The 26638-nt window shown below is 40.7% G+C and overlaps 1 protein-coding gene across 3 annotated transcripts in view; it reads right to left on the minus strand.

Annotated features, from left to right (window-relative positions):
* Positions 1 to 26638, minus strand: part of LOC121724683 (probable cation-transporting ATPase 13A3) — a 42010-nt gene that overhangs the window by 9507 nt on the left and 5865 nt on the right. For all 3 annotated transcript variants that reach the window (XM_042111449.1, XM_042111442.1, XM_042111447.1), the window contains exons 5-26: positions 16224 to 16379; positions 15760 to 15830; positions 15153 to 15236; positions 14621 to 14690; positions 12852 to 12986; positions 12666 to 12738; positions 12344 to 12475; positions 11238 to 11405; positions 10781 to 10938; positions 7580 to 7768; positions 7379 to 7440; positions 7119 to 7269; positions 6638 to 6772; positions 6237 to 6254; positions 5969 to 6122; positions 5410 to 5530; positions 5186 to 5310; positions 4794 to 4966; positions 4365 to 4487; positions 3889 to 3968; positions 3577 to 3619; positions 3076 to 3185 (exon numbers count right to left, since the gene is read on the minus strand). In XM_042111449.1, coding sequence (XP_041967383.1) covers positions 3076 to 3185; positions 3577 to 3619; positions 3889 to 3968; positions 4365 to 4487; positions 4794 to 4966; positions 5186 to 5310; positions 5410 to 5530; positions 5969 to 6122; positions 6237 to 6254; positions 6638 to 6772; positions 7119 to 7269; positions 7379 to 7440; positions 7580 to 7768; positions 10781 to 10938; positions 11238 to 11405; positions 12344 to 12475; positions 12666 to 12738; positions 12852 to 12986; positions 14621 to 14690; positions 15153 to 15236; positions 15760 to 15830; positions 16224 to 16379 — 2531 coding nt within the window. The remainder of the gene's footprint in view (positions 1 to 3075; positions 3186 to 3576; positions 3620 to 3888; positions 3969 to 4364; positions 4488 to 4793; positions 4967 to 5185; positions 5311 to 5409; positions 5531 to 5968; positions 6123 to 6236; positions 6255 to 6637; positions 6773 to 7118; positions 7270 to 7378; positions 7441 to 7579; positions 7769 to 10780; positions 10939 to 11237; positions 11406 to 12343; positions 12476 to 12665; positions 12739 to 12851; positions 12987 to 14620; positions 14691 to 15152; positions 15237 to 15759; positions 15831 to 16223; positions 16380 to 26638) is intronic.

The raw sequence follows: 26638 nt of genomic DNA on the forward strand, positions 1-26638 counted from the left end.
CTGGAGTTAAGCTTTTTTTTTTTTAAGTTGGCAAAAGTTTGATCAACTATAGCCAACGCGCATGGGACTCATGAGATGTAGGCAGTGTTGGGAAGGATACTTTCAAAAAGTATTCTGTTACAGAATACAGAATACATGCCCAAATATGTATTTTCTAACGTATTCAATCTGAGTAACGTATTCTGAATACTTGGATTACTTCCGCATTGAATTGCAATGCAGCCATCAAATCCTGCTTACTAAACAGGCCTATTCTGGTGTGTTCTTCTGTTTCAAATGGCTGAAGTGTTAGGCCCAGGAGAATGTAAAGTCAACTAAGCTACCTGATACAACTATAAAATACAGTAGCAAGGTGACCAGTAAAACTACAGCAGGCACCTAGGAGGAGGGATGTCTCTTTCTGTCCAGTGAAAGATTTTGAAACTGACAGGGACAGCTTGTCCCCTCCAAGCAAGCCAGACCAGGGAGCTCTATGCCATAGCCCCTGATGTTATGGACTTCATAGAGCGTAGGCATGTTCAACACCTCTTGTCCAATGCCCAAGTCCCACATGTTAGACAAACTATTATATATAAATATCTAGGGGTGTGAATCTCTCATGTAAAAGACGATACGATTCACATCTAGATACATGGGCACGATTCGATACAAGAAAAGATACATGTTTATAAAAAACGATTCAGTACGATTCGATGCGATGCGATTCGATGCAGTTCAAGAATGGAAAGCATTCTGAAATATTTTTTATCATTTGCTCAAGGTGCACATTAAAGGAACCATATGTAAGATTGTGGCCAAAACTGGTACTGCAATCCCTTTCAAAATACTGTAGAGCGGTGTATCCCCTCCCCCTCCCCCCTGACTCGAGGTTGCCAACCCGGATGCCGAAACACGACTGACTTTGTGATTAGTAGATAGGTAGAGGGTGGCGCATCAGGCCAAAATACAACATGACATGACAAAACACAACATCAACATCAGTTGAGGGCTGCAACTTCACTTTTTAAAAGACAATATCCTGGCCAGACTACTGTTGTCAGTGATATAAGTATTTGAAGTGAACATAATTTCTTAATGTCTTGTGACATATCAGGGCCATTTTATGATTAATTGAAATACATTTCTTACATACGGTTCCTTTAATTTTATATTATTATATTATAGTATTATATAAAATTATATTATTGTATAAAATGAATGTGCCCCTAATATTATATCAATTATCATGGTCATGGTCAATTAGGCAAAACATGTGTGAATATGATTATCTAAACTGAGGTTTGTTTCATATACTGTATTGAAATGAAAAAAGAATAGTCTACATTTCAGTCAAACACAGCAGCCAAATACAACATAAAAATACATTTTTATAGACTTTACAGATTTTATAGAGTTATATCTGATTGTTTTCATGGAGCTGTAGCCTTGTTGAGGTAAGACAATACCGAAATAAAATAAAACAGTGCTTAAGACACTCTTGGCCTTTTCTCATATAGCCTACCCTACAAGAATAAAATAGGCCTATAAATCAATAAACTCTCTGGGCTTATTTTGTTCCAACAGTAGACCTAATGCAGAAACCTATAATGCCACAAGTCTGAGTGAATATGAACAAAATAAATGGCTAATAATTTGTGCATCGTTTTAGCAGCAAGGGCCAAATTATTATTTAACATTAAGGAAATCCCTTCATCAAAGGTAAGGCTATACTCTACAGACTAGGCTATCGCTGCTGCTTAGGAATGCTGTTTAAGTGTTTAATTTCGCGCTGGATTTCGAAAAACCAAAGCCGACCGAGTGCAAGTTGTCACATGCTTAAGTTGCAGTAGATGGGTAATGAGGTCATTTGACAACTTTGGGCAATGAATGTAACCAAAAACGAACTGCATTACCCACAATAGTTTCAAAACCGGAAGTGGGATGAACACGCTGCTTGGAACGTAAACGAGAGTCTGAGCGAGCAGAAAAGGTTGTGAACCGATTCATAACAAGTAAATCGATATAACGACAGGTTCATTTCAGTTTTTTTCCCGATACGGGGCTTAACGTATCGATGTAGCCGTATCTTACACATTAAAAACTGATACCGATACGTATCGGTTAATCTTTACACCCCTATAAATATCTAATACTTGGCTCTACACCGAAGGCAGTAATGATTTACTTACTTGCTGAGAGAAATTGGAGCAAATCATAGAACTTACTTCCCTGAGGTCCTATAGAAACTCTGTTTGAAGTTTGATACCCTTTCCCTTGATACTGCCATGTCAAAACTAGGTAAATATATTTAATCAGTTTGATTCTCGATTAGTTTGTCAACACCGTCAATTGTGTGTCAACACCGTCAGTTGTGTGTCAACCCCATAAGATGGAGGTTTTTCATTTTTATAAAAAAGTGTATGTTTCTTTTGTTCAATTGAGTGTGTTCATACATTAAAACACCAACTTATCTACATGCATCAGTGTCTTGTGTGCACAAAATCACTGATTGTATATATTAAAAATTAAAAAATAGTAAACTAAATTAAGGTAATTTAAAATGGCTTATTCCAAAACAATGTAAAATTATATTAAAAGTGTATAGAATGCAATTTATCACCAAACCTTGCTAAGGCACACCATTTCTACACACTTAAAGACTTTACAGTGTTGTTGAATTGATCACACAAAAAAACATATTTTCATGTGTCAGACGGAGTTGACAAATGACAAGTTACTAAGTCAGTAAATGTCAATTTTTATAAAAAGTGGTTAATAAAAATCCTGTTCCTTTTCAGGCATGATAGATGAGATCTATGTTTATGATGATATCCAATTCAAATTAATGTAGTATCGATTTTTTGTTTGTCACTTTTCAAAAGTACTTTTGTCCCTTATCTCAAGAATCAGTGAATTACATACAATCACTCACATAAGTTATGCAATTCAACATGACATTTCTGATGCTTAAAGGGCAGAATGTGATATAGGAGGTAAGATCAAGCTAACTGCACATGTATAAGTTTCTCATGTCTCAGGATAGCTCCAGAAGCTTGAGATACATGTATGTGCACTGACACAGTAATGGGACCTTACCTGATGAGGTTGGGGACACAGGAGATGTTGGGCGTAGTGGAGGTGAATGGGGAGGCGACTGAGGCCTCCAGCTCAGACAGGGAGATGCCCCCATGGGCTCGCTTCAGGGCCTGAGCATGCAGCATAGGGGCAAGAGCAGAATAACCAGGTGAGTGAACTGCCCCATGCATTCTCTGAACAAACCCATTCACTGATTCTATTTTCTGATGCTTAAATGGTCACAATTAGTAAAGTACATTGGGAAAGATGGACATGGGGGAAAAACATATCTTGCAGAACTCTCAGGAACAGCTCATGTAATACTACACAAATGGGATCCTCTTCTCAAGACCATATAAATCATAAATTTAATCAAAAACAATATTAAAGAAGAACCTATTCTACATAAAAGGGTACATTTTAGAACAATAAAAGTCAGATAATCCAGACTAATTGAGTGTTTCTATTTTAGGCATTGTCTAAGACAGGAGAAGGTTTCATATAAGGACTGGCGACACTTACACCGCAATCATTTGCACCATCCCCACACATGCCCACAAAGTAGCTGCAAAGATTAGAATGCAAAAAATAAAATAAAAATGAAAAACAACACAATTGAAAACATAAACTATTATGAGATAAATAACTGAAATAGTACTCGTCTGACAGAGTCTGTCAGAGTCCTTCTGTAACATTACAAGTGTCATGAAGTTTCAAACAGCAAGGTCATGGCATCAGATTTTACCACGGAATTTAGCAAATGTACCCTATATTCTTACCAAATCCAATGCATTACACACATACAGCACATGTTAAAATTAGTGTTTAACTCACTCCACGCTCTGGAGAATCTCTACCAGCTGGGTCTTTTGGTCAGGAGCCATTCTAGCAAAGACAGTCCCTCTGAGGACCAGCTTCAGCAGGGAGGAAGAGAGGAAGGGGGGAAGAAAGTGAGAGAGGTGGAGACAGACAACTGTGGGATATTCATATGACCCCCCTCATTACAACTGGAAGAAGTTATTTGAGAGAGAGATAGAGTTTATTGATCCCCAGGGGAAATTCAAATTGCCTGTTGATGACTTGTACTCTCACCAACAAGGTCACTGATTCAACACCTCTGTGCAATGTCCAATAAGGTGCCCCAAGAAAAACAAATAACATTCTAGACAGAGGGGAAAGACTTCTATAACATGAACAGGTATTGGCTGACTGGGGTATTTTCATTCAATAAAAAGTAACAAAGTTGCGTTCCCCTTCAGTAAAAAAATGGCGGTCTATGCTGATAAACCAAAGCAGGCGTCATAGCTGACCTTTGGGACGAGTTCTGGGAAGTGCTCTATAATGGCAGCCAGAGACTTCCCACTCATGGCAAAGTGGTACTGTTCCCTCAGCCTGCCGTTGGACAGAGCTCCATCAGACTCCACGTCCACCAGCTGCAGAGGAAACAGGACAGGCACCACAGCTCACGCACACACTGAACACAACCAGGAACCATTGAGGATATGGAACCACAGCTAGGGGCGTCTATCATCTTGTGCTTTGTATTGGGGTATATTATACTCTAGATCACTATTCCTTGTGAAACAATCCTACAATAATTAAAATATAATACATTTACTGCTTGACGTGTGATACTCTTTGCCGTTATTATTCCCTCACATCAATTTCCTTCCTCACTCCTAGCAAACAGAATGGCATTTCACACTGGACGTCCCGCCCCCCGCTTAAGCTCCCCTCACCTGGAAATGGCCATTTTTACTGGCCGGTGCCGTGGGGCTGTCTGTGTAGTGCCAGAGGACCACAGCTGCATGGCCCCCTCCGGGAGGCTGCGCATCCGCAATGATGACCCTCTCCTGAGGACCGATCATGCCACAGTCTCTGGCCACGGAGATGGCCGTCAGAAGGTTGTCACCTTGACAAGACAAGAGTGTGCACTCATGAGGTCAACAGCAGCCCACGCATGGCTGAAATGATCAACAAACATCTCATTCCACGTGTTCAAAATAGTTCATGTGGTTGAGTTCCTCTTTCTGTTTATATTTTTCAAGTTGTTAGTCTTGTTCACTAGCAAAGTATGATAAATCTGACTGTTTTTTGCTCTACATTATGAATAATTAAATAAATAAGTCACCTGTAACCATCACAGTGCGAATGTTTGCACGCCGCAAATCTTCCAAAACCTCTGCCGTCTCTGGCTTGAGTTTATTCTGCATGATGATGAGGCCCAGGAACTCCATGTTACTCTCTATGTGGTCTCTAAGGCACACAACAGCAATCAGTGGTCAACTCATTCAGAAATCAGCACACTTATACAGAAAAGAGAGAAAATGGATGGGAGGATCAGCTGGCTGGAACCTGTTGAGGCTCTGCACTTTATGCCAGGTCAGTTTGGCCTCCAGCTGGCGGTGTGCCAAGGCAATGACCCGGAAGCCCCGGCTGCTGTATCCCTCCAGAACCTCAGTGAAGTTCTCTGGAACTGTAAATAGATGGATACAAAAAAACATTCACTGATGCCTGAATATGACAATCCTCAGAAAAATGACAGATACACAAATTTCACCAAGCTGGTGAAATTACATTTAGAATCTACAGACATCTACAGATAAATTATTCTTTTGCTATTCAATTGCTATAAGATGGAATAAAGCTGAAGAATATGATGGTATATGGGGAATGTGGAATCTGAATATTTTGAAATTAGCATTAACTGTAAGAATATTAATATCAAATAAATACCCCTTTTAACCTTCAAAAAACAATTGCAAATGTCACATGCAGCTCACATCTCACATATCATTCTTTGGCACAGGCTGAAATATGCATATTTCTTTATCTGCATAGAGAGTACACATCTATCTTCTATTTGCACAGTTTATGTTGTGCTGCAGGAACCATGACCGTTGTTGCCACTGACTTGAAGAGCTGTTGCAGAGGCTGGCCACCACCTCTGGTGCCCCCTTGAGGTAGGCCTCCATGTGCTTTTCCCCGAGCCGCCGGACCACCACACTCATTCTCTGCAGCGCAGAGGAAAAGGGGAACTGCCGCACGATCCCCAGCTCATAGGTGTCCTGCAGGACAAGGGACACATTAAAGGCTGCTGATTTACAGCAAATAACAGTGAAGGAAGAGTGAAGAAGAGGAGGAGGAAGAAGAGGATGAGTTTTTTTTTTTTCATTACTTACAGGCAGCTCATACAGCTCCTAGAAGAGGCAAAGGAAAAAAGTTAAATTTGCTCTCACAGAAACTAAACCATACTCTACAGTGGTTCTTAACTGGTCTGGCTTTGGGACCCACAATTTACCATGTTCATGAAGTCGCGACCCATATGTTTTCTTACCGTTCAAGCCAATGAATATGGTTAACTACATGATAAGACACGCAAAGTGCCTATAGGACTTCATGTTTGGAACATGCTGATGTTTCGCATTACATTTGCGAAGTCTTCAACTCCTGATGTCACCTCGACAAGTTTGTCTTCACTCCTATCTGACTACTGATCTAAACAAGACTGCACATGCCAGAGAATGCAACACAGAGAGTGCGATCTCCATAATAAAATGTCTCTGGTGATGGGAATGCCTACCATGCTTTGATCTGCAGTTGGTGTGACCTCGGAGAGAGTGGACCGTTTGCCTTGTGGCTGTTTGGGTGGCCTTACCACAGTGGGCATTATGGGATTGTGGAGGGACGTCTCCTCCTCTGTGGCTTCCTCCAATATCTGCTCAAAAACAGGAGCACATGGAAAATATTTTTTCCTATTACGTATGGAAACACACACACACACACACACACACACACACAGAAGCAAAGCTGGCAGTTCTCTGAAATATTAAGGAGCATTGAGAAGCAACTGGTACAAAATACTGACCCAGAGTCCTTTGCCACGTCCATCTAATTCAACAGCACACTTATCTCAGACCCTGAAGTTTGCATTAGCCCTCACACTTTCAATCTGGGAGCCACGTTTTTAGCACATTGAAACAGTCAGATGTTCAGAGCAGAAGAGATCAATCCCGTTCTGCAGGATTGGATGACAAGATGCAGGAGCACTGGACCACACTCACCCATCCAGTGGCGTGGAACATCTTCAGGTCCAGCGGGTCGCCCGACAGCTCTCCGTCAATCTTGGTCAGGGAGTGGCAGGCAGCCATACAGGCCAGGAACAGAGACTCCACCTCACACTCCGTACCTGGGTCCTCCTCTGGTTGGACAAACCTGCGGGTCCCAGGGTCAGAAGCTACTTCAGTATACAAAGTGTTTTTGTAACCATATAAAAGACAGACAGACAGACACACACACACACACACACACACACAGGACTCACCTTCCACGTTCAGTTCTGTGAACAGCCCAGAGATCCAAGCCATCTTCAGTGAGTGTGCCTGTCTGTTAAGGGAGGCGTCATAACCAATGTCGTTACATTATGGTAAAGCACAAGAGAATTATTGAATTCAACTTGTAACAGAATAAAAAAAAAAAAGAAACTGCTTATATCTAACGCCGCTGCTACAGAAGTGAGGGGCACCTTGTCAAAGCAGACAAGGTTGAGCTGCCCACAGATGTTGATCCTCTGGGGACTGATGCAGTAGATGCCCGCGCGCTTGAGCCTTCGCTGGGCGTACACAATGCCAGCCGTCATGGCCGCCGGCAGGGCAGGAGGCACGGTGATGGTGACGATGTCCAGAGACTCAATGATTATGGTCTTAGCAGGCACCTGCAGGGTTCATCAAAGGGGAGTCAAGGGCCATGACACAGAAGAAATGTTACTAATGTTATCCAAGTAAGATGCTACTAATGTTATCAAAGTGACAAACACTTTGAGCATCTGGTGTTGAATCAGTGGTTGGGTGAATAAAAACATGACATTGTCATTGCACGAAATCTCATTTGTGTCCAATGGGTGACGTCAAACATCCAGAAATGTATCATAACACATGGTAAAACATATGGTATATATCAACTGAAGATTGTAGCTACATTTTATATCATCTTGTGCTTTCCGTTATCATACCACATGACCAGTCTTTGGCCTTCCTTATCTCTGAGCCCTTAATGATTGCATAAGCATAAAAATGCCATTGGTGAAGGTCCAACTCCAAAATGCAATACTACAAAACTGTGTTCAACAGGTATGTGGTTCATGCCATTATCAACACAATGGCTTATAGGGAATGCAGGAAACAATTTCCTTTTGTTATTTTTTTTTGCATCAAGTGGCCTAGTGGAATTAAAAGGCCATTCAAAATAGGTCCCCATTACAATATATGATCTTCATGTACCGTTTCAAACATTGCTCATTTTCCTACAGCCACTGTTATCATTTCCACTATTTACTATATACTATTTACTAATTAGGTAGTGTAATCAACCAAGGTAGTGACAGCATTGACGTACACCTACAGATCACAGCAGAAAAATGTATCTCCTCATAAGAAACAAGTTTATGCCACTGACTGTCAGCACATTTATGTCCTTGTGTTGCACAACCCCAAGAGTTGCCTCCTGGCTATAAAATGCCCTTCCTTGATAACAACTTGCTGAAATGCTGCATTTCATGGTTGAAGCAAATACTCCTCTCCTGAGAAAGATGTGATATTTAAGGCAGGCTGACAGAATGACTGCTAGAACAGCATATGTGGGAGATCTGGTTAGACTGATGTAGATATGTTGTTATAGACCCCTTCACGGTCCACGTCACAGAAAAGGTGCGCGCATGTCAGGGTCAGAAAGCTTTCCATCTCATTGAATTGTGTCTGTGTGAATTGACTGAAACGTCAAGGAAACATCAAGAAAAATGCTTACTTGTACTACTTTTTTGTATGTATACACACTGGGCTTGTCAACCAGATAGCCGTATGTCAGGCTTATGAATCTCTTGCCTAGGGTTGGGTATCGTTTGGGTTTAATCAAATACCGGTGCTAAATCGATACTTTTACAACGGTGCCGGTGCCGAAACGGTGCCTGAACCGGTACTTTGTGTTTAAATTAAAATGGTCTAAAGCATGAATTGCTTTTTTTTATTGATAAGACAAATTTGAACATGAAATTGAACTGTTATATTGAATTTACTCCTACACATAATAGCCTACATTTAAATGTTAAAAAGGCTTGCCATGGATGCACACACAATGGTAAGCTCTGCTTTCAAGTTTACCCAGTGTAAGCGGTTTGCCATAAGGCATGTGAAAACAGCTTGCCATAGAACTGCCAGGTCATGGACAACGGCATTTGCAAGCAAGCTAATCTAACAGGGACTCTACTTTCCAGTTAATTCAGTATGTTCCCAAATGCTTCAAGAAATTTCATGTCTTCCCCCATAACACGCAATAGGTTTGAACATGTTAGGCTACATTATGTCAGATTCCCAGCGCTAGTAGGCATTTTAACAGTTATGGCTATGCGCTATACCAGTCAGCTGAGTTTAATTAGCGATAACGTACGGAGATGGTTTTGTAGCCTCTTTGACAGCTCAGTGACATCAGGTATGTAACCTACATATTTATGTTTTTGCCAGCTAACTTTTAACATGATCTTCATATTCATTGTGATGCTATATGTGCCTCATGCACATGAAATATTAATATCATGCCATTATTTTGTTTAGAACACACCGTGAAATAAAGTTTCACCTTACAACTTTGCTGATAACATTTCAAATAAATGCCAGCTAGCGCATTAGCAGGGATATTGTGTAACGTATACTGTTGCTGTTGTTTCATAGCCTTTTGCTTGTGTGTAGTTAGGCCCACTGCTAGATTCTAACAGGAGCTTGTGATATCGCTTTAAAGCTACTTGGGCACCTGCAAGCTGTCAAACACTGTCCACTCGCCTATGTGATGCACCCCTCTGATTTATACATCCATCCATCTATCTATCTATCTATCTATCTATCTATCTATCTATCTATCCATCCATCCATCTATCTATCTATCTATCTATCTATCTATCTATCTATCTATCTATCTATCTATCTAACTGTATCTGGATGTGTTGCTATCAGAGCAAGACGTTAGAGATGGCGCATGACATGCAGTGATGCCTCGTAGGCTAAAAAAAAAAAAAAAAAAAAAAAAAAAAAAAAAAAGCGATTTAAGCACCGAAATGAGGCACCGAAATCCACGTTGTTATTCGATGCAGTTACTACCGTTTGCGTCGGCACCGGTGCCATATTAGAACCGTGTTTCGGTGCCCAATCCTACTCTTGCCTCTTGCTAACTTCATCTACCTGTTCTGTTATCAGCTCAGGATCTGGCAGACAATCGTCATTAGCTAAGACAAATTTATAAAGGAACGATTCACGGCCCTTGGGTGACAATGACAGTGCATACTTTGACAGCTCAACATGCCGGTAGATTAGCTGCGCCATTTTTCTGACCCCATGCTGCGCGCACACACAACGTAGGCTCTGGATGTTTACAAACATTGAAGGAGTCTATAGGAGAAACATATAGAACTGCTCTGCTTCAGCAGGCTGGCAAGAACAGGACACAGCACTGTCAGTGCCACTCATAGCAATGGAGCAAAGCCCAAGGCCTTTTTCAGTCTCCATCTCTGAGGAATCGCTTTGGGTTAAAATGAGTCAGCCAAAAGGAATGGAATGGATGAACCATTGGCATCGTGCCCAGCAACATTATGGATGGAGGTGTGTTCTGAGGGACTAAACAAAATAAACCCTGAATTCCTCTTATTTTGAGACCCAGGGGGCAAACTGACTGTGGATCTCACCTGGTGTATCACGCTGAGGACAATGGTGTAAATGAACCCAATCCCTGCCACTCCCACCAGGCAAAGCAGAAAGAGGTAGGCATCCCTGTACAGCTTGAAGTCGGTGGGTTTGGGGTAGAGGATTGAGCGGACCAGCTGCCCCTTCTCTGTGCTGAAGCCTAAGAGGGGAGACAGAACCACTCACGGCGGGAAACCAGGGCCAGGCTAGCTGTCCCCATCACTTATACAACATGCCCCTGGATAAACAATGCTGAAATAATAACATCACTAAAAACAATTTCTAACAACACCTACATTTGAATGACAAATCTAATTCAGGCTTTGAAAGTTCTTCTGTAGCATTTTAATTGCTTTTGATGGTCATTCTGATTACCACGACACACGCACAGCACATGCCTGTTGTTTTTATGGTGCAAGGTAATAGTCAGACAGCGAAAGAACCCTGATTGTTACTGACCAGTGTGGACCACCAGGGCCTTGACCAGTTCCCCGGAGTAGAACCGTGTCTGGATGACCTGGGTTCCACAGAACAGAGTGTGTCTCTTGTGCTGCTCAGAGCTGTACAACTCCCTGCCCTCCACTTCTGAGTTAGGCAGGCTGGTTTTGGTTACAGGCACACTCTCCCCTGTATGAACACACATGAAAACACACCACGGTTTGCACCTCAAACACAGACGGAAATGTTTCTCTCTATAATAGATTACTCTGCAATATATATTGTTATGAAAAACTGTTGTACTGGGGAAATAAGATGTAGAATGAGCGCATGAACAAGACCAACTGCGTTCATCTACACAGAAAAAAACACTGTTTTGTAAACACTGCAAAGTGTCTGGAACACACGTCTGGAACAAGTACACACTTCACCACAGGGCAAAGACACTGATATGTGAAGATGGTTCATAAGCTTCAGCACATGATACTATGACAAGAGTGGGGCCTGCTTCTCTCACCATTTCAAGGGTGAAGTTCTATCAGCATATTGTGTGACACAATCAATATTTCCTGGGTGTATCTGCGTGAAGCTCACACATCTCTAAACCCCTGTGATCCACCCTTGACCATTCAAACCCTACACACAGGAACGTAAATGCCAAAGTCTACTATATGTTTACTTGCAAAGTTTATGTGGAACATTCAGGTCAAGATAATACCAATCATAACCATGACTGAAAGATCACATAATCACAGTGCTAAAATTAGAATGAAGAGCTATGACCTTGCCGGACTATTCTCTCTTAAGAACAGGCTGTGTGTGCTTGTGTGTGTTTGTCACATAATATGTCCTGGTTACTGTGACCCTGGCAATGATAGGCCATCACTTAAGAGATAGCAGTTAGGTGTACCACCTGGGGTACACCGTTTCCTCTAGTGAGGCTTTTAGAAGAGATCGAATCTTTTTGAAGGTATGTGCCGCTATCTCGTCTGGTGAAGCCAGTTCCATTAATTATAGTGGAAGCTAACTGTTGCGACAGACGCAACGCGAACAGAATACTTCAGCTACGCGCCTGGTGTGCCATCCCTGTAAGAATAAATGCAATGTTTCATTTCATTCCACTTCACCTGTGAGCATGCTCTCATTCACAATGCATGTTCCACTGATGAGCACTGCATCACAGGGCATGATGGTCCCTTTGGTTGGGATCACAATAACATCCCCAGGAACCAGGTCTGTGGACATGGCCTCCTCCACTTCTGTGACCAAATAAGACAATTCAGTAATACAGTTAAAGATAGTATAATCTGGATATGACAGGATAAAATAGTAAAATGTATTTTTGATAATGGATTGACACTACACATACATACAAGCTACTACACATACATTTGTGAGCACTAATCTATCTCTCTGTTAGAGCCACAGAATATTTATATATGTGGTTACCTTTCTTCCCTCTGCAAACTGACACACGAACAATGCTGTGGGCCGCCACCATGTCATGTAGCATCACATATTGCTGAAATACAAGCGTTCCCATCCATGTTGGTGAAAAGGAAAACACCATGCAAGATGAGAACAAAAGACCCAAGCTGTTTTGCCCCGAGGAGATGATGGCAAAATAGTTCTCACCTTTTTAATGGTGTACAGAGAAATAGCTATGGATATGACGGACATGAAGACAATGGCCGCAGCATAGTAGTAGTACTCTTCAGCACTCCACAGGATCACACTGAAGAGTTGGAAAATGTAGAACGGATTCAGCACCTGAAAGACACACAATCAAGAAATAAAATCTATGGAAATGTTTTAATGCTATGACCTGGTCAGGAGTCCTTTGTCTGGCTCAGCTAACGAATGAAGTTAAAACTAAATGGAGTCCTTTATATGGACAAAACAGATCAAGCCTATTGTGGCTGAACTTTAAGCACAATCAAGCAATAATCACACAGAACACAGAAGGCCAGATCTGATGTATGTAGATTTGCGAACACATTGTTATCAGTGCCATGGCCAACCCACAGAAACTGCACCCTGAGCTTCTTCAGTTTACGTGGTATTCATCAAATCTGACGTTTATCGCGTAATCAGCACCTTTCTCCGGCCCCTACTGCAATTTGCGAACGTTCACAACTCAACGGCATACTTCAATCACAAGTGCAGTTGAAAGAAGTTAACTGATGACAACATTACAGTAAAAGGAATCAAACGTTTAGCGATCATGAAATAATACAATACATGATAAGATGTCAACAAGCAGGGAGATAATGAAGAGCAGTAGTTCTACTCAAACTACAGTACTTGTGCACGTGGGCTATGGAGGACTAGTTAAATCTAGCAAGTAGGAAAGTTTAAGTGGATGACATAAAAGTGAAAATAAGACATTTGATAGGCCAGCGAAAGTTAAGGTTGCTTTTGACATAGTACAAAGACACAAAACTAGTGTAGTAGTGATACTGTTGTCTTTGAAAGTTTCTCTTATTGACGCATTTTAGATTTGGATTACATTACATTACATTTGGCTGGTGCATTTTTAGCCAAAGAGACAAACAACATGGTAGACAGTTTAAGTTTTAAAGCAATTCTCAACAATTTTAGGACAATTATTAAGAATAAGATGAGTGCTGTTTTTAACAGTTACGTGTCAGTTCAAGACGGCTGGTGAGTGCTAGGACTTGTTGTAAGTGGTGCTATGAGAGTAGATGCTCTCTAAAGAGCTGGGTATTCAGGATTAACACCTGCTTTTACAAGGCAAAAATATTTCACAGGAAAACAGAGGTGCGTACAACTAGGCGCATTTTACGTTTCTCCTCCCATCTTTTTACACAAAACTTTCCCCTGACCCTCCTATGAATGCATATGCATGATACGAAAAAGCGCATTCTAGACAGGTGATATTTTTGAGATATGTGCTTCCTAGAGGCATTTTTTAGTAAAAGTTGGGAACAGGACTTAAAATAATTAAGGTGTGCTGAATCCAACTAGCCCTGTTCCCAAGCTGAATTTTGAGTTAATGTCCATCTAATTAGAATAAACAAAATGGTTGCCAAAATGGCGATTTTGGGCACTTTCATTGGGCTTTTTCTTGAAATAGCACTTGTCTATTCTCAGCTCCTGCCACATGCAGTCTGCTGTTTAACCTAAGTGTGGCCAGTTAGTGCATACCACAGCATGTTTTAACGCGCACGATGCAAAGAAAATACGCCTCAAGTGGCTGCAAAAGCGATCCAGAGTGTTTTTACTATGAGGAGACAATATATTTTCTCTTACAACTGTCATAACACAAAACAAAAGAAACACATGATTGCATATCCACATACGTAGACACACCTGTAACAGTAAACATGCTATAATTAGTGGTCACATTGATACTGTGATTCTGCATGAATTTAGACACTGACCTCTTTAATTAGCAGCTTAAATATAGAAGGTACTCGCACAGCAATTTCATTTTCTCCAAAAAACTGTTTCCTGATGACAAAAAGACACACAGGAAAACAATTTTTTAAAAAGTAAAAAAGAGTTTTAAAAACCAGTGAATTGATCACACTCAAAAGCACCTTCAGGTAGCTCATAACACATCTCATTCCATACTGCATTCCATTACTGTGGATGGCTAATGCTCAAACATGCCCATCTTTGGCATGTTAAGAATCTAATAACCGCTTGGTACTACACTTTGTGGCTCGGTGCCATATAAAGTGCTACATAAATAAAGATTATTATTGTCATTATTACTGATTTATCTTGTCTAGTGTCTACTTTACAAAGATGTGGTGAAATTGTGGTAAGATTTGATTCATTAATTTCAATAGCGTATTCTTAACATTTAACATTGTTCATTTGCTCTCGTACACACCAAGCACTGTCAGTGATCAATGTAAGTAATAGCATTCAGTACATGTATTGGTACAGATACTGTGGTATTGCTACCTGTACTCCTGCTGGGGTCTGCTGAGTCCTGTGCTGTACTCGGAGAGAAGCGAGGAGCAGCTCAGCCTCAGGTCCTCCATGCCACTGCAGAGAAGCACAAAACACACACACGTCTCATACATTACTCGACAAATAACACAAGCATTTTCACACCATTTTTACCTCAGGGGTGGGTGAAGTAAGTAAGTAAGTATAAGTATAAGTATATATAGTCTTTTGATCCCGTGAGGGAAATTTGGTCTCTGCATTTATCCCACTAATCCGTGAATTAGTGAAACACACTCAGCACACAGTGAACACAGTGAGGTGAAGCAGACACTAATCAGCTACAGCGGCGCTCAGGGAGCAGTGAGGGGTTAGGTGCCTTGCTCAAGGGCCTACTGGTCGGGGTTCGAACCAGCAACCCTCCGGTTACAAGTCCGAAGCGCTAACCAGTAGGCCACCCCAAACAGAGAACACAGAGGCATTCGAGTGCTTTAAAATGCAAAGAGAAAGACAATTGCTTTCTGAGTTTTTGAAAAGAAAAGACAATTTGCCTGTTTAGCAGTTGACCCAAAATAATCAGTGATATTCCCACCATGGCAATTATGAAATTATGTTTTCTTACTTTATCACTTCAAAATTCTGCATTGTATCGTTCCAGAAGTATTGCATGCTGTGATGGGTGAAGTAACGAATCTGTGAAGGGGGAAAAGTCAAGAATGCAAATGATTCCAATATGAATCCCATGGAAACGGCTTCCCAGAGAGTTTACAAACTCTCCCTTCCAGCACACAGAATATGATGTCAAATAACAAGAAAGAAGCAAAAATCACTCGTTTTCTTAAATCCACTGGAGGTCCCATTTATGTGGACGTCCCACATATACACAAAACGTCAAGACAAAAAGACGACTGGACACAGACAGTCATAATGTATAAATTGCCAGACCACAGCAATGTAACAGAAGAAATACAATAAAGATACTTCTGCCCCCCCCCCACCCCCCACTACCACCACCACACACACACACACACACACACACACACAAAACAGCAGCATCAGCTTCAAGTTGATTAGCATATACTGTACCTGCAAGGTCTGAGGTTCTGTAAGTGAGACGTCAGGGTATGGCTTTCCCCCATTCCCATTGGCTGGTGAGGTCTGAAGATCCACGGCATCAAAAGGGCTGTGCCCCGGAGCCTGCATCAGATGCACCCGAACTCGGAACCAGCTTTGGAACTCATCCTGTCACCACGGCAACAGAGATTATTTCATCATTCACGCCTGACTGAACATGCTACCCAGATCAAATAATCTATCTTTAGGCCTACACAAAGTGTCTTTCCAAGACTGTCGATTTCATGAAGGGAACTGCAATGAAAACAACTGACAGAATATACTTGAAAAATCTCTTCAGTTAATTAACATATACCGTATTTTCCGGACTATAAGTCGCTCCTGAGTATCAAAAAATGCGTCATGAACAGGAAAAACATATAAGTCGCACCGGACTATAAGTCGCATTTATTTTGAAATTTATTCGCATTCGCATTTATTTTACCCCGACGGTAATTGTAAAGCATTGTAAAGCATTGTAATTGTAAAGCAATTTACAAAAGATTCACTGAACAAAAATGCTGATATGGTACATGAAAATGTAGCTAAAAATGTGGAGAATGCAATGCAATCAAGCATTTTGGGCAATGTGGAGAGACAAGCCGGCAGCAGATAAAATGCTTGAGAGAAAAATATGCTGTTTTAAAAGGATGTGCAGACCGAAGCTGCAGCAAGCAGGTGGTATTTAGAAATTTATTTCACAAAATCCAAGACCAAGAACAGACAGACTATGTAACTGGACACATTGAGGCCAAAAATATTGAGAATTCTACAGGGAATGTTAATGAAGACGAAGGAGTGAATAGTGGCAAGAGGCAAGCCGAAGGCTGCTGACAAGGGCCCGACGCTAATTGTAAAGCAATTTACAAAAGATTCACTGAACAAAAATGCTGATGTGGTACATGGAAATTTAGCTAAAAATGTGGACAATGCAATCAAGCATTTTGGACGATATATTGGCACAAGCTGGCAGCAGAACAAATGCTCGTCTGGCCACCTCCAAGAGAGCGAGAAAAAAAGATGCGCATTTAAAACCAAGGCCTTAATTTCAGCGCGGGATTGCGGGTATTGCGCATAAATTATTACTAAGTATTGAGCATAATAATAAAAGTCCCGCAACTCTAGCCATCATAATGCGAGAAATTCCCACACATTTTACAGAGCTGTCTGACGTTAATCTAATAATGGAGCGGCCTGAATGCGTGACTATTGACGCGAGCGCGCAGGACCACTTTGGGGGTGGGTGCCTCTCTCTCGTTGCACACTCTCTCTCTCTCTCAGCAGGATTTGTCACAGCTGAAGTCAAATTATAGCCTAGGTGCTTCTACATCAACCGCTATCGACAGGAAAGGAAAACAAACGTTTAGCGATCAGGAACCGTCAGGAATTTTGCTAACACAGAAGCATGACAGCCTATAACGCGAGAGAACATGGATGTGTTCTCCATGAGGAACGTTATAATCGATTGCGGACGTGAACAAACAGCTACAGACACGGAGCGCATAGTAGGCCTACTTTCACTTTCTGTGCGTATTCATTACGTGAAAGATAATTAGTAGCAAAACAGCGATCAAATATTACATGGCAGTAAGTTTTGTTTTCAAATGTTTTCATGCATGTCTAGATAACGGGCCGTCTACCGTTTTCTGTGGTGGCCACACGGGCAGGTTGCCGGCTTGCAGTGGGGAGACTTAATTAAGGGAGACTGGCCTCACCTGGCGCCGGTGTAGGCCTATATATATATATATATCATCGCCATCCCAGGTATCTCTCTCTCCCACCGTTCAGACACATTTTTGATAGACGCACTACAAACCACCGCTACTCACTTACATATGACCAACATGCTTCCATACACTTAATTTTCACCCCCTAGACATTATCATTCATGCTCACTTTAAATAAATATAATTTATTAATTTATTGGAATTTGTTGTCAGCCTCTCCCAGAGGAAACTTTTGCTTCTCATTTGTATCCCTTCTGTTGCTAAGGAGGCAAAATGGTGATTCTCTTTTAACCCTTTAGGCGCCAGGTTTTAAAAAAAACATCATTTGATTTTTACATCAAAATTTCAAAAGGCCATGGCTTGAAAGTGGTCAGAGATAAAGTCCTACTGTAAATGTGAAAATCATTGAGTATGAACAAAAGTTTATGAAGGGTGTAAATTTACACATCTAATTTGCATATTATGATGTCACTGGATGACAACCACCTAGAATTATGCACATTTCAGTAAATACTGGATGTTGAACATATATTTGAGCAGTTTTGCTTACTTTTTTGTCATTTCACCCACATAACACCTGAACAGGAAAGCAGTCACATGTAAAGCAACAATAGTAAACTATTACTATAACCACAAACCTTATTCTACTATACAATAAAGTAGCCTGGTCAAATCAGTTCCTATCGCGGGTGACTTTGTAGTTTTTCAGAGCCCTATTTTTACTACCCCTGCTGTCTTTACTACGTCCATTACGGACACTATCATCACCTTTACCACTGGCACCTTCAGCTACGTTGGGCAGAGGGTCGACATAAGCATGGCATGCTTAGTGAACACTGTCGCAAAGACGCAACTCCATTCACAGACGTACCGTGACTAGACGATCGCTCATATTCTCCAAAAGGCAGATATTCTCCTTCAGAATCAGACTAGGTAAATAACAGACCCAAGACTTCATCACATGTGAACTTTTTTTTTCAACATTTGGTGTATTTCTGCTTCAATTTGTGCGAAACTATGGTCTGCATTGCTTCCGTGTTATGGAAGAAATGCACGTCTTCTTATGTGTTTCTCATGTGTAATCGCGTGTAATACCACATCCATTACGGACACTATCATCACTATTACCACTGGCACCTACAGCCATGTTGGGCAGAGGGTCGAAATAAGCATGGTATGTGAACACTGTCAGTGAACACTGGTAGTGAACACTGTCGCAAAGACGCCAAGACGCACCTCCATTCACAGACGCTCCGTGACTATCACTGCCAATAGACGATCGATCGTATCCTCCAAAATGCAGATTTTATCCTTTAGAATCAAAACAGATGAATAAAAGACCCGATACTTCATCACACATGAATTTTTTTTTTCAACATTTGGTGTATTTCTGCTTCAATTTGTGCAAAACTATGGCCCGCATCGCTTCCGCGTTATAGAGAAAATGGACGCCTTCTTCGTGTGTTTCTCGCGTGTTTCTCTCGTGCTTCCTCAACATTTTGAAAAAAAAAGGTTGAGCTTGAATCGAAGCTCTGGGTGTCTGCCAACTTGTGGTGGAGAGTACAAATGAGATTTGTCACCGTACATGGATCTATCGTCTGTTTTAATCAGTGACGTTGTTTGTCGCAATTTTGCGACTTTGGCGGGTAAAGGGTTAAGGATCATTTAAGTATTACTTTTGTCACAGTTATTTCTCCTAATTTTGCCTTAGGAGAAATAAAACAAGCAAAAGATGACACATAGCAATAAGACAAGTAGGAGTCACATAAGAGATATTAGTTTGAGAAGCAGGAGAAATACGGGAGATCTCTTATATGTTTGAGTGTAGTCTCACTTACAACTTGTTTCTCCTTAGGAGAAATAATAGAGCAAATGAGGAGACATTGCAATGAGAAACTGTTGAGAAGTACGAGTTACAATTGAGATCAGTTTGAGGGTCAAAAAATAGGGCACTCCATAGCATTTCAAACTTTTATTTTATAAAACAAGGCAAAACAGTTGTACTTTAAAAATGGACTTGCACAGTTGCACTTTAAAATTGACTTCAAGCAATGGAACCATGTTATGCCTTGATATGTTCTTTTTATAATGCGTATTCTTTTATTTTTTGTGTGTGTGAGTCGGTATGTGAGTATTGTTTTTAAAAGCTGCACAAGCAAATTGCATTGTACGGACCAACTGCACAATGACAATTTAAGTCTATCTATAAATCATACAACATGGAGAAATAAACGAATAAACAATAACATAAACAAACTGAACTTGTGCCAAAGCGTGCCATACTGTGTACAATGGTGGATGAAAGCGTGGGCTGGTCAATCTGCGTCTATCCTGGTGGTGGAACCAACCAAAGGGAGGAGGGAGAGAAGAGCAGAAAATAGAACATTGTTAGTTTGTGAGCCACTCAAAAATACAAAGTAAGACATTTGTTTGACCGTCTGCTTTCATAACTGTGGGAATTTTGATACAGCACAAAGATCAGACACACCTTATTAATCACTCACCTCATCTAGTGAGTAAACTGTTTTGTCAGGCTAGGATTAACCCCTATCCAGCTTACCGCTAGGCAAAACCTTGTTTTAGTTGGACTAAGCCTATTCAGTGTAAAACAAAATAGGCATCTGAAAATAGTTTAGTTCAGAGTCCTGATGTCAAAAAAGTAATTTGGGCTTTTTTTTTTTGTCATCTGGGAGCTGGCTCTACAGTCAGAACGCATAACAACTAAATGCAGCGTCGCCTTGTTTAGTTCTGATAGTGGGTTTCAACAGGAAAATTGCTCCTGTGATCTGTGAGGTTTAAGTGATCAGTATTGCTAGAACATGTCACACAGTCTCATTGAAGGGCAAATCTGGTGTAAACTGATTCAAAGCCTTATTGTTCGAGCTCACCAGGCACTGTCCAAAGGACAAAGAACAATAAAATGTGTCATAACCTAGACAAGTTATGGACAAGGAAGTTAAGCTGACTCAATATGGCAAAAAAACCTTCGGTATCTTCTTTCCATTACAGGGTTTACCCAGGTTTGACCACCCAAAATAAGACTTTTTTTAAGACCTTTTTAAGACCACTTACATGAAAATGAAGACCTACATCACACCCATTATGCGGTTGTAAAACACCAGATCAAATCCATAATGACAATTAAAACAACACTTCCCCATGATGTGCTGTCCTCTCCTTTCAACTGATTATGTTGATTCATTGCTGCCGGTGCGAAAACCCGAAGTATTGTTTGCACATACTCCAAGAAATTAGTGTAGATGTCACAATACCAAAATTATTGTTTCGATACCGATACCACATCAAGACTTGCGATTTCGATACTTCTTCGATAATTCTTAAAAAATGTATTTGATTTGGGGGCCCCCACCACCTTGACATCATCAGTAATATTAAATATAAGCTTATTGTTATCATTCACACCAGTGGGCATCCTAGATTCTGCTTGACTCTTTCCACACACACGGAAAATTATGGCTTATTTCATATGTTTCCATTTCATATACCTTCGAATTCATATAAAGTGTACAGTTAATGTATAGTATTTTTTTATCTGCATAATTACTATTAATCTTCTTAATTGCTAAACATATTTAGTCATTTGAATACTTAATATTTATTTTTAAACTATTACACCTAGGCAAATTTTAATGTGGTGTGTAGGCCTAGGTGTAATTAAGTGCTTGTCACTTTAAGAAATACGTGAGTAATTACTGTAGCCTTCAGTCTCACGGTTTTAGGCTAGTGAAAATTGAAAAATAGTTGCACATAGTGCATAAGGATATGTGGATGCAATTCATTGTTGTCTTGTCATTAGATAAAATAAATGTAAATAAAAAAACTAACAAGTTCATAGAAGGGATCATGTTCAATAATGATTTTAGCACTAATGACGAATGACATACATGACCTGAGCTAGCAGGATTAGTTAGCAAGGAGCTCTCTCCAGATGTAAAAGTTTGCAACGGTTGCGCTGCCTATTTCTTAATGACATTAAACCCAATAGTAGACCTACGTACATCTCATAGCCTAGGTAGGTTAGCAACACAAAGTTGAGAGGTGCAAGTGAGCAAATCAACTTGATATTAGCCTATTATTATGTGTTACCACAGAATCACTTAAGCTAAACTAGCAGCCATGTCTTGCTGTTTATGGCACGACAGCTGCGCATATGTGTGTGAGGAGAAAAGACGCACAGCCACAGGCTTGGGGAGGAGGCACTAGAAGCATGCCTTGTGCACACGAACAAGAACACGGTCATTCTTTAAAGTATTATTAAGGAAATTTTGCTTCTATCATTTCTATGACAATGTGATTTTGTAGCTTTCGTAGCTACACAGTTTGACGTTAACTGTATAAAGGTTAAATCATTTTAGTGTAATAGAGGCCTACCCTTTATAAAAAGCCCACCAATAATGCTCACCACAATTGGAAATAATTTAAAATAAGAGAAAATTACCCCAGCTTAATGGATGTTTTGGAACCTCCAGCCCTCGTAACAAAAGTCTTCTTGACCTTTGCGGATTCCACAGCTGTCTATCCGCAAAACGTTCCACAGTGCATAACTTAGGCTGCAAATAAAAAGCAAAATCAATCTATCAGTGTGGTAATAATAGCTCTGAAACTGACTGTTCCAGTCATTGATTTTGATTAGCTGAAACTATTAACCTTACACAACCTGAACAAAAATGCTGATGTGGTACATGAAAATGTAGCTAAAAATGTGGAGAATGCAATGCAATTAAGCATTTTGGATGATATATTTGCACAAGCTGGCAGAATAGCCAACATGCCGATGTGCGTTTTATTTGGAGACTGTTTTGCGAGACAGAGACTGAGTTTGCTGCTGATATTCTGGGGATAGGCTACAACATAGCCAATGTAAGACTTTAGCCTTTTAATATATTTGCTGCATTGGATCAGTCTTTCTAGAACAGGCAAGAGCTTTATAGCCTCACGTCAGCAGCATCCCCCAACAACCAACGGATGGTTGGCGGGTGCTGTTTTAAAAATTTGTCAAAAAACTTTGGTGCTGATGGATGGCGGATGGATGATAAGTTTTGCTATGCAGTTATGGTTGAAATAATAGCCCATCAGCGCATCTCTAGTGTGTGTGTGCCTCTCTCTCGCTCAGAGAGGAGGGGGAGGCTGAGGGGTCGATCAAGCATGGATTCTATACTCTGTGGTAGATAGGATCTACAATTAGGTGTTAATTAATATTACTACGCTAGGTCGAAGTACTCCCAAGTGCTATTGCGCCAAACATTGTAGTTCTCCTGTTTATTCGCTTGGAAAATCGCCACGTTTCATGTTGTTTGACCGTAGACATTTTAAATCAACTACTAGTGTAATTGTATTTAAGTCGGGAAAACGTGGATGTTTTTGATTACTTCTACGTCTGGCTACGTCTGAGCCCGCTAGCATAGCAACATGCTAACACATTCGCGCCGTGCACCAGAGCGTTTGACTCAACTCGTGAAAGTTAAGGTAAGAACATATATTTCTACTGACATTGGGTGGCGTGTTCCTTTAAGATAACAATGCTGAAAGGACCAAAAGAGGAATACAATAAATCATCTGTTGGAAATTGATCTTAATGACTCAATTAAAAAATGAGGAAAAAATCCAACCTTTAAACACACCAATATTCTTTGTGAATGAACCAGGTATCGTAAATTAATAAATGTTATTCCTTAAAATTCAGGAGGCATAAGTAAGGAACCCCCTATGTTAAAATCCCATAGAGGCAGGCAGATTTTTATTGTTAAAGGCCAGTTATTTCATGGACTCAGGATACTATGCATCCTGATAAAGTTCCCTTGGCCTTTGTACTGTAATTAAAAGATAGATACATAGATAGATAGCCCCACATCACATAACCTTCACCATACCTTTACATTACATTACATTTAGCAGACACTCCTTGAGCTAGATATATCATGGTTTTATTTCAGTTAGGCTAATAGCTGGTTTGATTTGCATGCTACAGATTCTATTAATTGCAAAAGAAATGTTGACTGGTAAGTTATTCATGACTGCAGATGCTAACTTGCCTATTTCTCGATCCCTCGACCGCAGCAACGCTACTTCCTAATTTACCTGTGTTACGAGCCCTGTTCGAGCCCTTTCACTCCTGTTACAATATGCTGTAATTTATAGCGGGTTAAAGAAAAGTGAGAACATATTGTGGGAAAAAATATACTTACCATTTTGGTCCGCTGTTTGTTCAGCAATTTGATCTGATGGTCTAGTGTAGTCTTCCAATTTTTTAAGAAGCTGCCGGCCTCTTTTCAGTGGCATTGAGCTGTAACCAGTTTAAACCAGTGGCAATCACGTTAGCGTCGTCATCTTGACTGACATCCCAAAGACATTTTAAAATTCTGTGTATTTTGGCTACAGCATGGCTTAACACCATTCACAACATTAGGGGTTTGCACGGCGCGTCATCAGATTTGGACGTTGCCATATTGGAGATACTCGCCTCATTAGAAAGCATTAGGCACTGAAGTAAATCCCTAACATCGTCAAAGAAAATGGTTAGTTATTGCCGTGTTTTAGGTTGTACCAATAGGTCAGACTGAGAAAAACATCTGGTGTAGGTATCGACTTCCAAAAGTTATTAAAAAACCAGGGAGAAAGGAGAATAATGCCAGAAGTTATCAGAGGAAGGGGGGCGCTTGTGGTTGAACTTGGTACTTCGTCTCCCTCACCCAACTCATATGGATCTGCGCTGCCAATACACTGTAATTTCTCGAAACATTGCACATTTTCTTGTCTTGGTCAAGTCCTGCCCTATATGCCTTTGCATCTTAGACACATTTTGATGAGCTTTTCTGTTGTTTAGACACGGCTACAATCACGTAAGATATCCAAAGTGCATAATACTCCATTGTACTTCATTCACCGAGTATCGCCAATATGGCCGCGCGTGCTGGGTTACCATGGTTACCGGCCAGAACGTGACGTCCGTGCAAACCCCTAATACAGACTAAAGCTGTGTAAGGCAAAGTAAGCTAGCAACGTTAAATTGTCTAACGTTAGCTTTATAGACAAGCGGCACTGCCAGTGATGTTACTTACAAGTAGCTAACATTAACAGGTTGTTCAATGATATATTGAGTCTAAAAATATGCAAGAACGTTAGCAAATTACCTTCTCTGAGTTTCGTGGTGGCAAGTTCTGCACAGTCCTTCATACCCACACACCGTTTCACTTGGTTTCACCGGGCGCCAAATCTAGACTGGATTCATTTTCTGGTAGGAGTCTTCTGCGCGCGAGTTTGCCACGTCCGACCGTCATGGAGTCTAACTTGCTTTCTCTAACTTGCTAACAAGTCGCAAGTTAACTCTGGGGTAGCAAAAATCAAATTGTGCCGTCTTCACGTACCATTGATTATAATATCTACTCGAAGGTTGAAGACAAAAGTGCGTTCAGGAAAACATCCGATTTCGTTGTCTCCCTGCGCGAGAATTTAACAGGTGATCTCCTTATATGGGCAAAGATGGTAACTTTTTTTGCAGGCGAACTTCAGAGGTCTGTCAGAGCATCGTCATGTGTGGTGGTCACATCACATGGTTAGGCCTACTGTTTGCAATTGTGAACTTGAAAATATGTGCAATTAAAACAAATAGCCAATGAAAATCATTTGATAATTGTTGTACAACAGCTAGAACTCTTATAGATCAGACTAATTTATAAAACAAATAGGTCTGGACGAGCATTGCATGAGTTCACTTAGAGAGCTCTCTGATGAATAAGGCTGAGTAAAATATGAGATATATAAATTGAGCAAGTCTGAGTATTGTATAAGCCTTTGCTGAGATCTCTTTTGTAAATCAAAAAAGGACTAAACTGAGATGACTAGAATGAGAACGGTTCAAGCTTGTGAAGAGATCTCTTTTACAGAACTGATGGAGCCTAATCTGAGATTTACCAAATAGATCTGAAATGAGAATTGCTTGAGTTTACAGAGAGAGCTCTCTGGTGGATCAGCCTGAGTAAAAGATGAGATGTGTAAATTAGACAACACTGAGCATTATTTAAAATATTGAGGGGATCTCATTTGTAGATTAAAGGGAGTCTACACTGAGATAACTTAACTCTTTTGCTCCAGAGACAAACCTGAGAAGCGGGAGACAAAAGCAATAATCTCATTTTTATATCACTGTGATCTCATTATTGTCTAGGAGAAACAATTAAGAAAGAGAGGAGCTCTCATTTTAACATTTTCTTTCCGCTTTTGTGTTGTGCCATGAGCCGGGCGTAATACAAATTGGGGGCTCGTCCGGGATATTTTTCTCCGGTAAAATTGTAGCGTGTTAAGGCTTTATTCATATTTTTTTTTCTCCGGTAACGTCAACCACTGTGCACTCCAGGTAAGAAGCAGTTGCTCAGCTTGGTGAAGAGGCCTTTCCTTCGAGCACTGTTTTGTTGTTTTCCGGTTTTATTTATTTTCGTGTTTGGTTGTTTACTACAATCGTCGGAAACAATCCCGAGAGGGGCACGTGAGAACGGCTGCACTCATTGGAGGGCAGTGAGCCTCAAGCCTGGCACGCTTCAGAAGCGACAGGTGTAGGACAGAGTAGTATTAACAACAGGTCTGGAGTGCACGATGGTCGGGGTGAGTAGTTGTTATTTTTTCCTCATACACTGACTTTTTTTG

The sequence above is a fragment of the Alosa sapidissima genome, chromosome 1 (assembly GCF_018492685.1).
Source record: "Alosa sapidissima isolate fAloSap1 chromosome 1, fAloSap1.pri, whole genome shotgun sequence".
NCBI classification, from domain to species: Eukaryota; Metazoa; Chordata; class Actinopteri; order Clupeiformes; family Clupeidae; genus Alosa; species Alosa sapidissima.